The sequence below is a fragment of the Aotus nancymaae genome, unplaced genomic scaffold (assembly GCF_030222135.1).
Source record: "Aotus nancymaae isolate 86718 unplaced genomic scaffold, 86718_ANA_hifiasm-v0.15.2.pri h1tg000021l, whole genome shotgun sequence".
Taxonomy (NCBI): Eukaryota; Metazoa; Chordata; class Mammalia; order Primates; family Aotidae; genus Aotus; species Aotus nancymaae.
The window spans coordinates 21,672,599-21,688,722 of NW_026988433.1; the positions used below are offsets into that span (position 1 = coordinate 21,672,599).

At 40.4% G+C, this 16,124-nt stretch overlaps 1 protein-coding gene across 11 annotated transcripts in view; it reads left to right on the forward strand.

The window, feature by feature from the left end:
- ATXN2 (ataxin 2) overlaps positions 1 to 16,124 on the forward strand; it is a 148,388-nt gene that overhangs the window by 103,017 nt on the left and 29,247 nt on the right. For 6 of the 11 annotated variants that reach the window (XR_010343824.1, XM_064379828.1, XM_064379833.1 and 3 more), the window contains 4 exons: positions 3,289 to 3,593; positions 5,385 to 5,448; positions 6,340 to 6,492; positions 6,873 to 6,939. Coding sequence is in view for 10 of the 11 variants with exons in the window: in XM_064379828.1 (XP_064235898.1) it covers positions 3,289 to 3,593; positions 5,385 to 5,448; positions 6,340 to 6,492; positions 6,873 to 6,939 (589 nt within the window). In the remaining variant the exon portion in view is untranslated. The remainder of the gene's footprint in view (positions 1 to 3,288; positions 3,594 to 5,384; positions 5,449 to 6,339; positions 6,493 to 6,872; positions 6,940 to 16,124) is intronic. The other 5 variants (XM_021675518.2, XM_064379837.1, XM_064379835.1 and 2 more) reach the window with 1 other exon arrangement.

Consider the following 16,124-nt stretch of genomic DNA (forward strand, 5'->3'; position numbering starts at 1 on the left):
GGGTCTTTTTTTTTTTTTTTTTTCCCCAGGCGAAGTCTCGCTCTTGTTGCCCATGCTAGAGTTCAGTGGCGCCATCTTGGCTCACTGCAACCTCTGCTTCCTGGGTTCAAGCGATTCTCCTGCCTCAGCCTCCTGAGTAGCTGGGATTATAGGCGTGTGCCCCCACACCCAGCTAATTTTTGGATTTTTGGTAGAGATAGGCTTTCACCATGTTGGTCAGGTTGATCTCTAATGCCTGACCTTGTGATCCACCCACCTCGACCACCCAAAGTGCTGGGATTACAGGCGTGAGCCACCACGCCCAGCCCCCATTCTTCTTGAGAAGGTTTTTCAAGTATTCAAAGGGAATTAGGTATTGTCATCTAAGTCTTTGTTCACTGCAGCCATACATACATTAGAGGGCACCCCATGTCTAGTAATGCTGTGCCCCTGTAGAGGTATCACCTTGGTAGGCTTGGGGAAGATCCCGGAGAATTCCCTGTATTACCAGGCAGTTTCTTGTCCTCTCTCTTCACTTTTCTCCAAATAAATGGAGTCTCTCTTTGTGCTGAGCTGCCTGGAGTTGGGGGAAGGGTGACAGAAGCACTGTTATGGCCACCTTCACTGGAACTGTACTGGGTCTCCCCCAAGGCCTGTGGCAGCTATTTTCTGGCTACCATTGATGTTAATTCAAGACTCAAGGGCACTTTAGTCAGCAGGTGAAGAATTCTGCCAGGGCTGGATCTTTACTTTCAGTGCAGCAGGTTCCCTTCTGGTCCAGGGTACACCTAGAAATGCCATCCAGGAGCCAGGACCTGGGACCGGGAGCTTTAGGAATCTGTTGCTTTATTTTACCAGGGATTAGCTGGCACCTACTTGCAAGATAAAGCCGTTTTTACTTTTCTGTCTCTTCAAGGAGTGTCTCCCCATGGCTACCACAGCTGGGAATGTGCTGGGACACACCTGAAGCTGGCATAATATGACATGACTCCTTGCTTTTTATTCAAGGCACAAGGGCTCTTTAGTCAGCTGGTGGTGAATTCTACCAGGAATTGGCCCTTCAAGGCAATGGGTTCCCTTCTGGCCCGGGATTTGTCTAGAAATGTCATCTGGGAGCTATGGCCTAGTCTAGTCAAGGCTTCTGGACTGTGCTTGGTGCCTTATTTACTGTGACTAAACTAGTATCCAAATTGCAAGACAAAGCCCTCCCTACTTATTCCTCTCCTCCCAGAGCTGTGAGCTGCTCTACCTGAAGTTCAGTGAAGGCTGGCACAAGCATTCCTTTGGCCACCCTAGCTGTTTTCTCAGTAGGTCACATGTACCCCAAGTCTACTGGCTCTGAGCCCAGCACAGCACCATGACTTGTCCAGGAATTGCAGTCCTTGTTGCCTAGACTGCCTTTCAAGTTTATTTAGGACCCCAGAGCACTTTACCCATGATGGCGGGGCTTGCCAAAATTCAGATTCTAATCACTGAGATGGACAGTTCCCCTCTGACTAGGGCTAGTCTAAATACTCCCTTTGTGGGTGCCAGCTGAATTCTGTCTTGTGCTGCTTTCCACTGTGACAAGGCAGCACTGAGTTTCAATGCAAAATCCCACAGTCATTTTGCTGTCTCTCCCCCAAGTAGAATTCTTTCTTTGCCCCACGTTGCACTGTGGGGGAATGGCAGGGGAGTGTAGGGGGCAATTCACAGCTACCTTCCTTATCTTCAGTGCCTTTTTCCTTGATATGATGTCAAAACCAGGTACAGTGATCACTCACCTAATTTTTGGTTCTTATGAAGGTGCTTTCTTGTGTAGATAGTTGTTAAATTTGGTGTTTCTTAGGTGGGATGATCACCAGAGGGTTCTGTTCGGCCACCATGCTCCATCTCCTCTCCCCTGCAGTCTCCTTTTTTAACTTACGGATTTAGAATGTGTAACTGACCAATATGTCCAGTCAGGTCTCACTCGGAATTCATCTACTTCTGATCTTTTAAGCCCACTAGGCCCAGGGCTTAGTCCAGTCTCCACGATGGTCCCTCCATATCCTCACTTGCCCCTCTCCAGTTCATTTCACACAAAGCTGCTGTGTTCATCTTTCTGAACTATAAATCTGCTCAGTACTCTACTCTACTTAAAATTTCTCACTGAGTTCCCATTTGTCATGAGAATTAAAAGCCAAAGTCTTAAACACAGCTTTTTAAAAAAATTTTTTTATTTGTAGATGGAGTCTTGCTCTGTCGCTCAGGCTGGAGTGTAGTGGTGTGATCTTGGTTCACTGTAACCTCCGCCTCCTGGGTTCAAGTGATTCTCATATGTTAGCCTCCTGAGTAGCTATGATTACACGTGTGCACCACCATGCCTGGCTAATTTTAAAAAAATTTTTAGTAGAGACTGGGTTTCGCCATGTTGGCCAGCCTGGTCTCAAACTCCTGACCTCAAGTGATCTGCCCACCTCAGCAGAAAGTGCTAGGATTATAGGTTTTACCTACTGCACCCAGACCTGAACATAGCTTTTAAGTTCCTTTATTGTCACATTTCTTTTGGCGAGTCTGTCATTTTCTGACTTATTTGTACATGTATGTTCCACCCTTGGTCCAGCCATTGATGCTTTTCTTTAAGACTTTATTTTTCTTTTATTATTGTTATTATTACTTTAATGAGACAGGGTACACTGTGTTGCCCAGGCTGGTCTTGAACTCCTGAGCTCAAACAATCTGCCTGCCTCAGTTTCCCAAAGTACTGAGATTATAGTCATGAGCCACTACGCCCAGCCCATTGGTGCTTGTCTTTTATGTGATTAGAGCCGTCTTCTCTCTTTTCTTTGGATTTTTAAACATACTCTTTTTTTTTTTTTTTTAACTTATTCTCTATCCCAAACACCTCTCCTAAACTTCTTTCATACCTTAGACTAGCGGATGTTTCCATTAAGAAAACTTTCTTTTTTATAGATTGCTTTTTCTATAGAATCTCTTAGCATTTACTCATTTTGTTGTAAAGTGTCTGATCTTACTCACTTGACAAGTATAGGAGGATAGAAACTATGTCATATTTTTCTCACCCAGCAGGCACAATTTCTGACATGTGGTAGGCACTCAGTAAATACTGAACTTAAGAGGCTAGGACGTTTGAGTGCTTTGGTGACTGTGGTTGTGCTATATAGGTATTCTGTTATTGTTGCTTTATAGTAAAAGCATTAATCTTAAAGTATGAAAATGTTATTCAGAACATTTCACGTGTATAGTTAATATTACTTTGCTTATGCTCATGGCAAAAATGAATTACTAAAGTTACTTAAGATATTTAAAATTATTTCCTTTATTTAGTTACAGCCAAGTTCTACTTCTGAATCTATGGATCAACTACTAAACAAAAATAGAGAGGGAGAAAAACCAAGAGATTTGATCAAAGACAAAATTGAACCAAATGCTAAGGATTCTTTCAGTGAAAATAGCAGCAGCAACTGTACCAGTGGCAGCAGCAAGCCGAATAGCCCCAGCATTTCCCCTTCAATACTTAGTAACACGGAGCACAAGAGGGGACCTGAGGTCACTTCCCAAGGGGTTCAGACTTCCAGTCCAGCATGTAAACAAGAGAAAGATGATAAGGAAGAGAAGAAAGACGCAGCTGAGTGAGTAAACCTGGAACTTAGACCATCCTGTTAATTAACTTTTTTTTAAACGTGTTTAGGTCTTTCCAGCTGAAGAATCGATCTGGACTTTTAGACTGCTTTATACATTGCCCTTAATTTACAAATAGCTAGTCCAAATAAGTAATATCTTAAGTAAATTAGGTTATTACACCCTATACTACTCTTCTGTTCTCCCCCTTTTTTGCACTCCAGGACAGAAAAACAAGGCATAAATTAAGAAATATTTTTCTGTAAATGAACTGGAGTTGAAAAATTAGCAATTTAGGGGACCTCTCTTTAATGGATTCCACTCATTAGTCACCCCCACAGTGCTGCTGGTATGAAAAACTGCCACTGTCAAGGAGAGAAGCATGCAGTGCTCCTACTTGGAATTCAAAATATTTTTTGTCAGAAATAGTGTTTTAGTTAATGTTTAGATTTGTTAAGATAGACTTAATTCTGTATATTCAGTATATTATTAGTTAAATGGATTTTTAAGGGCTAACCTCAGAACTTAACTACTAATGACTTAGGTGTTCTGGGTACCAAACAACCCTGTTAAAGCTGAAGTTTTGGAATGCAGCTCATTGATAAATTGGGGACTGCTTATTCTTGATTTGAGGCAAATTTTTTTAGAGCCATGATTTTCTCCAGGTATGTCATGTAGAAATTATCTTCTCACATAAAAAATGCTGCATACTAGGATATTGGTATGTTAACCGGGCACGGTGGCTCATACCTATAATCCCAGAACTGTGGGAAGCAGAAGCAGACAGATTATCTGAGGTCAGGAGTTGAAGACCAGCCTGGCCAACATGGTGAAACCCTGTCTGTACTAAAATTACAAAAATTAGCCAGGCAAGCTGGTGGGTGCCTGTAGTCCTAGCTACTCGGGAGGCTGAGGCAGGAGAATTGCTTGATCCCAGGAGACAGAGATCTCAGTGACCCAAGATTACACCACTGCACTCCAGCCTGGGTGACTGAGTGAGACTCTTGTCTCAAAAAAAAAAAAAAAAAAAAAAGGCTATTGATATGTTAAGAATTGCTTTTAAGGATATTTTATAAGTATTTACTGTCTTTTCAGTTAAAGTGTTTGTCGATTGGCCGGGCACGGTGGCTCATGCCTGTAATCCCAGCACTTTGTGAGGCTGAGTCTGGCAGTTCACTTGAGGTCAGGAGTTTAAGACCAGCCTGGGCAAAATGGTGAAACCCCATCTCTACTAAAAATAGAAATATATATATGTATATAGGCTGGGAGCAGTGTCTCACACCTGTAATCCCAGCACTTTGGGAGGCTAAGGTGGAAGGATCACAAAGTCAAGAGATCAAGACCATCATCGCCAACATAGTGAAACCCCATCTCTACTAAAAATACAAAAGTAGCTGGCCATAGTGGCGCTTGCCTGTAATCCCAGCTATTCAAGAGGCTAAGGCAGGAGAATTGCTTGAACCGGAGGTGGAGGTTGCAGTGAGCCAAGATTGCACCGCTGCACCTCAGCCTGCACGACAGAGTGAGACTGTGAAGAGAAAGAAAAAAGTATTTTTTTATTGCCTTTGAGAAGAGCAGTTGTATACTCAGATTTTAAATAAATTGTTCTTTTATGGCTATATTCTTTAAGAGATTAAGGCATGGACAATATAAGTATGTGTGTGTCAGTAAAGAGGGCTATTGATCTAGTGAGAACAGTTTAAATCTATGTTCAGCAGTTTTTAAAAAATTGTCAGATATGGAAGATTTTAGAGCAATGTAAAGTCCCTGTAGATTTCACTGGCCTTTATATTTTTTTTAAGGCAAGTTCGGAAATCAACATTGAATCCCAATGCAAAGGAGTTCAACCCACGTTCCTTCTCTCAGGTAGGTTTATTACTTTCTTTAAGGTTATCGAGACTCAAAAAAATAAAAATTATTAGTACTAGTCCTTCTTCCATACCTGTCATCTAAATTTAGTTTTAGTATGCTAAAACAACCTTCTTTATTTTTCTTACATGGCCATTAATTAATAGTTTTTAGACATAAAAAGGGGTCTTTGTTTTGCCATCAATTAGATGTGATCTTGGGCAAATCTTTGAATTTTTTCTGACCAGGAATTTAGCAATGGTTGGCTAACTAGGCTGTCAGGTTTATAGATGGGGCGTCTGCATATGAGGGTTTTGCATCCTTGGATTCAACCAACCGTGGATCAAAAATATAGTTAGGCTAATCTGTATTGAACACGTGCAGACTTTTTCTTGTCGTTATTTCCAAAACAATATAGTAAAGTATTTACCTTGTTTTAGGTATTATAAGTAATCAAGAGATGATGTAAAGTATACAGGAGGTTATGCATAGGTTGTATGCAAATATTACACCATTTTATATAAGGCACTTGAGCATTCCAAGACTTTGATATCTTAGCAGGGTACTGTAACCAGTACCCCACAGATAACAAGAGATGAATGTGCTGTTATTCTGCTGAGATCATAAGAAGAAATATTTATTTTTAATTTTTAAAAATACTTCAGTTTCTTAAAAATTACTACCACTGTTTTTATATTATTTTTCAATTGGCAGAGTTTTTAAAGTTTCTACTGTAACATTTTTCTTTTATTGAAATATGAAAATTTGTTTGCTGTGTTGTTTTTGTTTTCAATAAAATGGATTAGTTAAAGCAAGTAAAACTAGAAAGATTGGGAAAATCAGTCTTTAAATTGCAATAATAGTTCATTTGTTACCTTGAAATAATTGAATTTATTGTTGTTTTTGTAGCCAAAGCCTTCTACTACCCCAACTTCACCTCGGCCTCAAGCACAACCTAGCCCATCTATGGTGGGTCATCAACAGCCAACTCCAGTTTATACTCAGCCTGTTTGTTTTGCACCAAATATGATGTATCCAGTCCCAGTGAGCCCAGGCGTGCAAGTAAGTCATAGAATTTGCTGTTCACTTAGCTTCCCTAATTGTTTGTATCTGACACCAAGCACTCTTTAGGTTTTCAGTGACTTGATGTTGTGTTGGTATGCGTATGCATTTTAAACAGAGAGGCATGCAGAGGTTCAGTGTGTTGTTAGGTATAAGGACCTAAATCTGAGAATGTTTTCTGGTGAAAAAGATGGTTTCGATTTACTGTAGTTTGGGGTTTGTTCCTTTTAGCTGTGGGTATGATCTTATTTTTTAATGACTAATAGAGAGTCAGGAAACCTCATGCCTAGCTCTCTAGCAATATAAAACTAAGAGTGATAAAATACCTTCTTATTATCATAGGAGCCTAATATTAATATATATTTTTTCATTCTCTCAAGCCTTTATACCCAATACCCATGACGCCCATGCCAGTGAATCAAGCCAAGACATATAGAGCAGGTAAAGGTGAGAATAATCCTGCCTGTGTTTGCTTATTAGTCTGCATGCTGCATGAATTGAATAACTCAGTTTATAGTGAATAAATAGTTGTAATTAGCTTTGACTTCTTGATGAGGCTAAACATTGACTTTTGATGACCAGCATTACATAGATATTCACATGGATTTTATGAACAGAAACGGGAGGAGAAATGCCCATCAGTTATGATTGTTTAGTATCCTCTTCAAAAAGAGTAATTGGAGACCGGGTGCAATGGCTCACACCTGTAATCCCAGCACTTTAGGAAACCAAGGCAGGAGGATTGCTTGAGCTCAGGAGTTCAAGATCAGCTTGGACAACAGAGATCTTATCTCTACTAAAATTCAAAAAAATTAGCTGGGCATGGTGACGTATGCTTGTAGCCCTAGCAATTTGGAGGACTGGGGCAAGAGGATAGCTTGAGGCTAGGAAGTAGAGGCTGCAGTGAGCTGTGATTCGCCATTGCCCTACAGCCTGAGTGACAGAGTGAGACCCTGTCTCAAAAATAAATACCGGCTGGGTGCAGTGGCACATGCCTGTAATCTCAGCACTTTGGGAGGCCGAGATGGATGGATCACCTGAGGTGAGGAGGTTGAGACCAGCTTGGCCAACATGGCAAAACCCCGTCTTTACTAAAAATAGAAAAATTAGCCAGGTGTGGTGGCACATGCCTGTAATCCCAGCTACTAGGCAGGGCTGAGGCAGGAGAATTGCTGGAACCTGGGAGGTGGAGGTTGCAGCGAGCAGGAGATTATGCCACTGCACTCTAACCTGGACAACAGAATGAGACTCTATCTCAAAAAAAAAAAACAAAAAAAACCAGACTAATTGACTGGACACGGTGGCTCCATGCCTGAAATCCCAGCTGGAGGATTTCTTGAGCTCGTGATTTCTTTCGAGCAGCCTGGGCAATATAGTCCCAGCTACTTAGACGGGCCTGAGGCAGGAGAATTGCTTGAACCCGGGAGGTGGAGGTTGCAACGAGCAGGAGATTATGCCACTGCACTCTAGCCTGGACAACAGAATGAGACTCTATCTCAAAAACAAACAAACAAAAAAACCCAGACTAATTGACTGGATGCAGTGGCTCCATGCCTGAAATCCCAGCTGGAGGATTTCTTGAGCTTGTGATTTCTTTTGAGCAGCCTGGGCAATATAGTGAGATTCTATCTCAAAAAAAAAAAGTAATTCTAAAGTTTTTAATCTGAAATCTGATTTAAATCTGAACTTAAATTTGAAAAAGAGGGTTTGCTAGATTAATTTACTAGATTGGTTACTTTGCTTTATATGTACCTACAGTTATTTCCCCAAAGCTAGAATTTCTTTTGAAGCAGAGGGGCAAATGTTAAAATCCTGTTAGAAGGATGTTTTGGCCAGGCTTGGTGGCTCACGCCTGTAATTCTAGCACTTTGAGAGGCCAAGGTGGGTGGATCACTTGAGCCAGGAGTTGGAGACCAGCCTGAGCAACATGGCAAAAACCCATCTCTACAAAAAAAAGTAGAAAACTTAGCCAGCTGTCGTGGTGTGCTCCTGTAGTCCTAGCTACTTGGGAGACTAAGGTGGGAGGATCAATTGAATCCAGAAGGTCCAGGCTGCAGGGAACTGTGACTGCACCACTGGGCTCCAGACTGGGTGACAGAGCTAAACCCTGCCTTGAAAAGAAAAAAAAAGATAGATGTTTCTGTATTAAAATGAGGGAGTTATTGTATAATCTAATTGCATAAACTAGTATTCTATGCTTGTGTTGTTAAAGAGCCTTTGTAGAAAAAAATCCCACATTTTTCAAAAAAAAAAAAAAAAAAAAAATCTTTTGGCCAGGATGATAGCTCACACCTGTAAGCCCATCACTTTGGGAAGTTGAGGTAGGTGGATTACTTGAGGTCAGGAGTTCGAGACCATCCTGGCCAACATGGTGAAACCCTGTCTCTACTGAAAATAAAAAAATCAGCCAGGTGTGATGGTGTGTGCCTGGGTGACAGAGCGAGACTCCGTCCAAGAAAAAAAAGAGTTCTTTAATGTTGAAAAATGCTAAAGGATTCCTTTTTTGCCCACCAGCTAATTTAGAGTGATTAATTGCTATCAGTTGAGAAACCATAGAAAGTAGAATAATTTATACAGAAAAGACATTTCTCAGTGCAATTACCTTTCTGACATAAAGTTTTTATTTTTCCTGAATTAATAAGATATCCTCAATGTGTGTGTGTGTGTGTGTGTGTGTGTGTGTGTATGTGTATGTTTGTTTTTGTTTTTGTTTTTGTGAGATAGGCTTTGTTGCTGAGGCTGTGGTGTAGTGCTGCTATCATAGCTTAATGCAGCCTCAACCTCCTGGGCTCAAGTGGTCCTCCCCTCTCAGTCCCCTGAATAGCTGGGAATCCAAGTGCACGCTATTACACCTAGCTAATTTTTGTATTTTTTGCAGAGATTGGTTTTGCCGTGTTGCCCAGGTTGGTCTCAAACTCCTGGGTTCAAACGATTCTGCCTGCCTCAGCTTCCCAAAATACCTGCAGTCAGCAGATTTTCTCAATGTTTGATGTAATCGTGATTTCATGAATGTTAACTAAAACTCTTAATTTTAGTTTTCTCAGTATGGTATTCGTTTTTTAGCCTTAGAACACTTGAACCTGTTGAAAGAACTCTGCCTGAAAGAATGTAATCAAATTATATAGTTTAATGTTATTTTGAGGGACTGTAAAAATTCCAGGAAGCAAATGGGTTTTTTAAAGTGCCATTTTATTTTATTTATTTATTTATTTATTTTTTCTATTACACAAATGCTTCTATATTTTGTTTCAGGATAAAGTGCCATTTTAATGTAACATTAAGGTTTTCATGTATCACTAGCAGGTGTTGCTGTTTTCAATGATTACTTAAAACAGTACAGTGGGAACTTTTTGTTGTTAAAATATAAAAGATTACTGTAGTAAGAGTAAGCATGACAGTTTGGCTCTCTGATGGGAAAGTTACATTCTAATTTTAGGAGGTACTGTCATTTTAATAGAAATGATATACTCAGGATATCTTAACCAGTTAGCAAGTTCTACTGAGGCATTTCTTGATGTTTTCTTTTCTTTTTTTTGAGATGGAGTTTCTCTCTTGTTGCCCAGGCTGGAGTGCAGTGGCGCCATCTCGGCTCGCTGCAACCTCTGACTCCCAGGTTCAAGCAGTTCTCTGCCTCAGCCTCCCAGGTAGCTAGGATTATAGGCGCCTGCCACCATGCCCGGCTACTTTTGTATTTTTAGCAGAGATGGAGTTTCACCATCTTTACCAGGCTGGTCTTGAACTCCTGACCTCATGATCTACATGCCTTGGCTCCCAAAGTGCTGGGATTATAGGTGTGAGCCTCCTTGCCCAGGTACTGAGGCATTTCTGGTGGACAGAACAGATGCACAGTCAAGAATATAGGCTGTGAACATGTGCCGTGCTAAGAATTTAGGAAGTGAGTAGGGTATTTGCTTTATCACATCATTCAGGTTCTATGATTATGAAGATTTTGCTATACAGACTTCATATGTACTATTTTTCCTTTGTCGAAGTATTTAAAACAAACCTCAGACATCATGTCTTTTAATTCCTATATCCTTGATATGTATCTTTTTTAAAATACAAATTTTTCTTAGGTAGCCATAGTGCCGTTATCACATTTTATAAAATAAATAGTAATTCAGTAGTAACCACACATAGTTAAATCACCCTAATTGAGTCAAGAATATATTCTTGCAGATGGTTTGTTTTGAATATAGATCTATACATTATTATATTTATTGTATATTGTATCTCTTTGTAGTTCCCCTGCCTTTTTCCCCATTATTACTTTGTGTCAGAAGCCAGTTGTTCTGTGGTATGTCCTGCATTCTGTTTTTCTGTTTTCTTCTTGGGATGTCATTGATTACATCTGGGTTCAGTTTGGGTCGCAGGGGTTGAGGGGACAAATACTAAATGGTACAGTGTGCTTTTGTATCATATGTCAGCAGGCACACAATGTCTTTTCCTACTTTTAATTATATGATTGATTAAGCGTTCAAGTGGTAATACCCTGCTCCCCTCTCCTGCCACCTCCCCATTGTAAAGTTTTCTATTAATCATTTATGTAATTCATTATTGATTTAATGCTTAACATCATTTTTTACTTTAGGGCTATGGTTCTCAAATTTTGGCGTGCAATAGAAACCCTTGGGGAGAGCTTGCTAAACACACAGATTGCTTTATCCCATCTCCAGATTTTCTGATTCAGTAGGTTTGGGGCATAGCCTGAGAATTTGCATTTCTATTGCAGTTTATGAAACCAGCTCCCAAGTAATGCTGCTAGTCTAGGGCTATACACTGAAAATCACTGCAATTTAGGGTTTGTAAAGGGTGATTTCTGAATTCCTAGCATTTCTTCTCTGTTCATTAGATGAAATCATTCTGTAAAAGACTATTATTTTCAAGTAGGATTATTTGGTTATCCTAAAATAGTTTGTACAAGAAAGGATAAATTCTTAATTCTTTTCAATTTTCAAAGTGAGGAGTTGGTGCCCTTGTTACTTCCCAAACTTTAGTACCAAAAAAGTTTTGCTTTTTTTTTTTTTTTAAAAAGGATGTATCGGCTGGGCGTGGTGGCTCATGCCTGTAATGCCAACACTTTGGGAGGCCGAGGCAGGCAGATCACCTGAGGTTGGGAGTTTGAGACCAGCCTGACCAACATGGAGAAACCCCGTCTCTACTAAAAATACAAAGTTAGCTGGGCATGGTGATGCATTCCTGTAATCCCAGCTACTCTGGAGGCTGAGATAGGAGAATCGCTTGGACCCGGGAGGCAGAAGTTGCCATGAGCTGAGATCATGCCATTGCACTCCAGCCTGGGCAAAGAAAGCAAAACTCCATCTCAAAAAATAAAAAAGAAAGGCTGTATCCTCTCCCAACATTCTTATTTATTCATTTATTCTTATTGCTTTAAAAAGTATTAGGAATGCATGGATTTTTACATATTAATTGTATCACATATTCTTTTTGTTACTCTGATTGTACCATCTTTGATGAGTGGGAACCCCTGCAGGCTGGCTCCTGCAAAACTTTTTTGCCTTGATTAGCTATTCCTCCAAGGAACCCTGATTGCGTTTTGCTGGGAAATAGTATTTAGAAATCATTACCTGATCATTGGCACTAATTACTGTTACAGTATTGCTTATAGGCCTTTTCTAGACTAAACTAGGAAATACCACTTTAGGCCAGGTGCAGTGACTAGCACCTATAATTTCAGCACTTTGGGAGGCTGAGGTGGGTGGATCACTTGAGGTCAGGAGTTTGAGACTGGCCATCCTGGCCAACATGATGAAACCCTGTCTCTACTAAAAATACCAAAATTAGCTGGGTGTGGTGGTGCATGCCTGTGGTCCCAGCCACTTGGGAGGCTGAGGCAGGAGAATCACTTGAACCCAGGAGGCGGAGGTTGCAGTGAGCCAAGGTTGCGCCACTGCATTCCAGTTCTGGTCAATAGAGTGAGACTCCATCTCAAAAATAAATAAATAATTATCACTTTTAAAAATCAGAAATTTAATATTTTCAATTCAATTTAACATTGTAAGATTTTACTTTTTACTATCATTTTATGCTTATCTCTTATTCTTTTACACTGAAACTTTGGTTACTAAAAATAGTAACTACTATAATGTCACATAACAATTTATCACAAAGCGTAGCTAGTGAAACACACATTTCTTGTTTCACACAGTTTCTGAGGGTCAGAAATTTTAGCTGAGTGGTTTCTTCCCCATAGTCTTGTATGAAGTTGTAGACACAATGTTGGCTAGGATTGCAGTTATCTGAAGGCTCAACTGGGGCTGTAAGATGTGCGTTCAACTTTGAAGCTATTGGTGGGAAGCTTCCTTATTTCATTAGTTTCCTTGCCACATGGGTTTCTCCACAGCCCTCATCATGACATGGCAGGTGGCTTCTCCCAAAATACGTAGTTCAGAGAAACTGTCCCAAACAGAAGCTGCATGTTTTACAACCTACTCTTGGAAGTGGCGTATCATCATGTTCTAAACTATTGGTCATACTGAACCACCCTAGTATACAGCATGGGAGGGGACTCAACAGGAGTTAGATCATTAAGGAATGTCTTAGAGGTCTGCTTATTTACATTTTCATGCAGAGTATATATAGTATCTTTGAAATTGTTATCCAGTTGTTAGACTACAGAATAAGTTTTGAGATACCTTTGGAGTATTACTTTTTCTCAGTATCTGTTTCAGTAATTCTTTAAATGCCAGTTTTTAGAGTGTGTCATCCTTGTTAATTCCACAGTACTATCTTCTAAAGTTGCTAAGTGTTATGTCAACAGTGTGATAAAATCGGCAGGTTAATCCAGTTGAGTTTGTTTTTCATATTTAGATAAGCGATTTCTTTTTGTCTGCAAATTATTTGTATGCTTTTAAAGTGAAAATGACATAAAAAGATGCCATTTGTGAAGGCTAAAATCAATGGTACATGCCTATAATCCTAACATTTTGGGAGGCTGATGAAGTGGGAGGATTTTTGAGCCCAGGAGTTCGAGATTAACCTGGACAACAGCAAAACCCTCTCTCTACAAAAAAATTAAAAAATTGACTGAGCATGGTGGCATGTAACTGTAGTCCCAGTTCCTTAGGCGGCTGAGGCGGAGGATCACTTGAGCTGCAGGTTGAGGTTGAGACTGCAGTGAACTGTGATTGTGCCACTGCACTCCAGCCTGGGCAGCAGAGCAAGACCCTATCTCAAAAAAGAAAGATGCATTCAGAGAAATCTTGCTTATATCCCAGTCTTGTCCACTTGTATCTTCACTCATCCCCTCCGTCATCAGTAGGGGATCATTAAAAATTTTAAATTTATCCTTACAGTGTTTACTTTTGCACATATACATTTATTTTTTAAAAATAGCTTTATTTAGACATTATTCACATACCATGAAATTTACCCATTTAAAGAATACTGTTTCATGGTTTTTAGTATAGAGTTGTGTAGTCATCACCACAATCAACTTTAGAACCTTTGAATCACCCCCAAAAGAAACTACCCTTTAGGCCGGCCGCGGTGGCTCACGCCTGTAATCCCAGCACTTTGGGAGGCTGAGGCGGGTGGATCACGAGGTCAAGAGATCGAGACCATCCTGGTCAACATGGTGAAACCCCGTCTCTACGAAAAATACAAAAAATTAGCTGGGCATGGTGGCGCGTGCCTGTAATCCCAGCTACTCAGGAGGCTGAGGCAGGAGAATTGCCTGAATCCAGGAGGCAGAGGTTGCAGTGAGCCGAGATCACACCATTGCACTCCAGCCTGGGTAACAAGAGTGAAACTCCGTCTCAAAAAAAAAAAAAAAGAAACTACCCTTTATCAGTTAACTCCCCTTCCTTCCTCTCTTTCCTCCTCCTTCATACAGCCTAGACATACTAGTCTTATTTTTTTCTCTACAGATTTGCCTGTTAATTCATCATAATGATATCATGTTATGTGTAGCCTTTTGTGACTGGCTTCTTTCACCTAGTATATTCTCAATACTGTTGTTCGCCTAGTATGTTCTCAATACTTTTGTGACTGGCTTTATTCACCTAGTATGTTCTCATACTCTTTCACCTTGTATGTCCACCACCCAGGTTCAAGCGATTCTTGTGTCTCAGTCTCCCAGGTAGCTAGGATTACAGGGGTCTACCACTATGCCAGGCTAAAATTTTGTTATTGTTAATATTATTTTTTGAGATAGAGTTTCCCTCTTGTCACCCAGGCTAAAGTGCAATGATGTGATCTCGGCTCACTGCAACCTCCGCTTCCTGGGTTCAAGCGATTCTCCTGCCTTAGGCTCCTGAGTAGCTGGGATTACAGGTGTCTGCCACCACCAGCTAATTTTTGTATTTTTGTAGAGACAGGGTTTCACCATGTTGGCCAGGCTGGTCTCGAACTCCTGACCTCTAGAGATCCACCCGGCTTGGCCTCCCAAAGTGCTGGGATTACAGGTGTGAGCCACCGTGCCTGCCCCAGGCTAAGTTTTGTATTTTTAGTAGAGACAGAGTTTCACCTTGTTGGTCAGGCTGGTCTTGAACCCCTGACCTCAGTCAGTCCGCCTGCCTTGACTTCTCAAAGTGCTGGAATTACAAATGTGAATCACCATACCCGGCCTAACACTGTAAAAACAAACAAAACAAAAAACATTTTTTTAACCCCTCCCCCCCTTTTTTTTTTGAGGCAGAGTCTTGCTCTGTCACCCCAATCTGGAGTGCAGTAGTGGGATCTTGGCTCATTGCAACATCCACCTCCTAGGTTCAAGTGATTTTTTTGCTTTAGCCTCCCAGTTAACTGGGATTACAGGCATGTACCACTATGCCCAGATAATTTTGGTATTTTTATTAATAGTAAAGAAGGGGCTTTACCATATTGTCCAGGCTGGTCTTGAACTCCTGGCTTCAAGTGATCCACCTGCCTCGGCCTCCCAAAGTGATGGGATTACAGGTGTGAGTCACTGCCCCTGGCCTGAATATACTACTTTTATCTATAAGTTGATGAACTGATATTCCTTTTTCTGGCAATGAGTAATACTGCTGTGGACATTCAGCGATGCCACCATGTCCAGGCTATGATTTATAGTTTTTTCTTTTTTCATATAATAAGATTCATTTACTTTTTTTTTTTCTAGCATGTATATAACATTTTTTTTTAAATTTTAATCTCTGATGTGTTTAGAAAATTTAGGTTTGTTTTCTTTGTTTTTTTTTTTTGAGACAGAGTCTTGCTCTGTTGCCCAGGCTGGAGTGCGGTGGTGCAATCTTGGCTCACTGCAACCTCCACCTCCCCGGTTCAAGCGATTCTCCTGCCTCAGTCTCCTGAGTAGCTGGAATTACAGGTGTGCGCAGTTACGCCTGGCTAATTTTAGAATTTATAAAATGTGAATCCAATTTATCTTGTTCTAAATGACTATCCAAAATGTTTTAACCAGTTTTATTAGTCTGTACCTTACATACATTAAAATGTGTACCTTTTTGTGTTTGCATTTTAATGAGTTTTGACAAATATATTTGTTCATGTAAGTACTTACTTTACCAGTGAAGATGGAAAACATTGTGCCTGTTCCTCTTCTCTGTCAAACTGTACTTTATTACCAGTAGCTCCAGGTAACCAATGATGTGCTCTGTTTTACTATAGATTAGATTTATCCTCTCTAGATT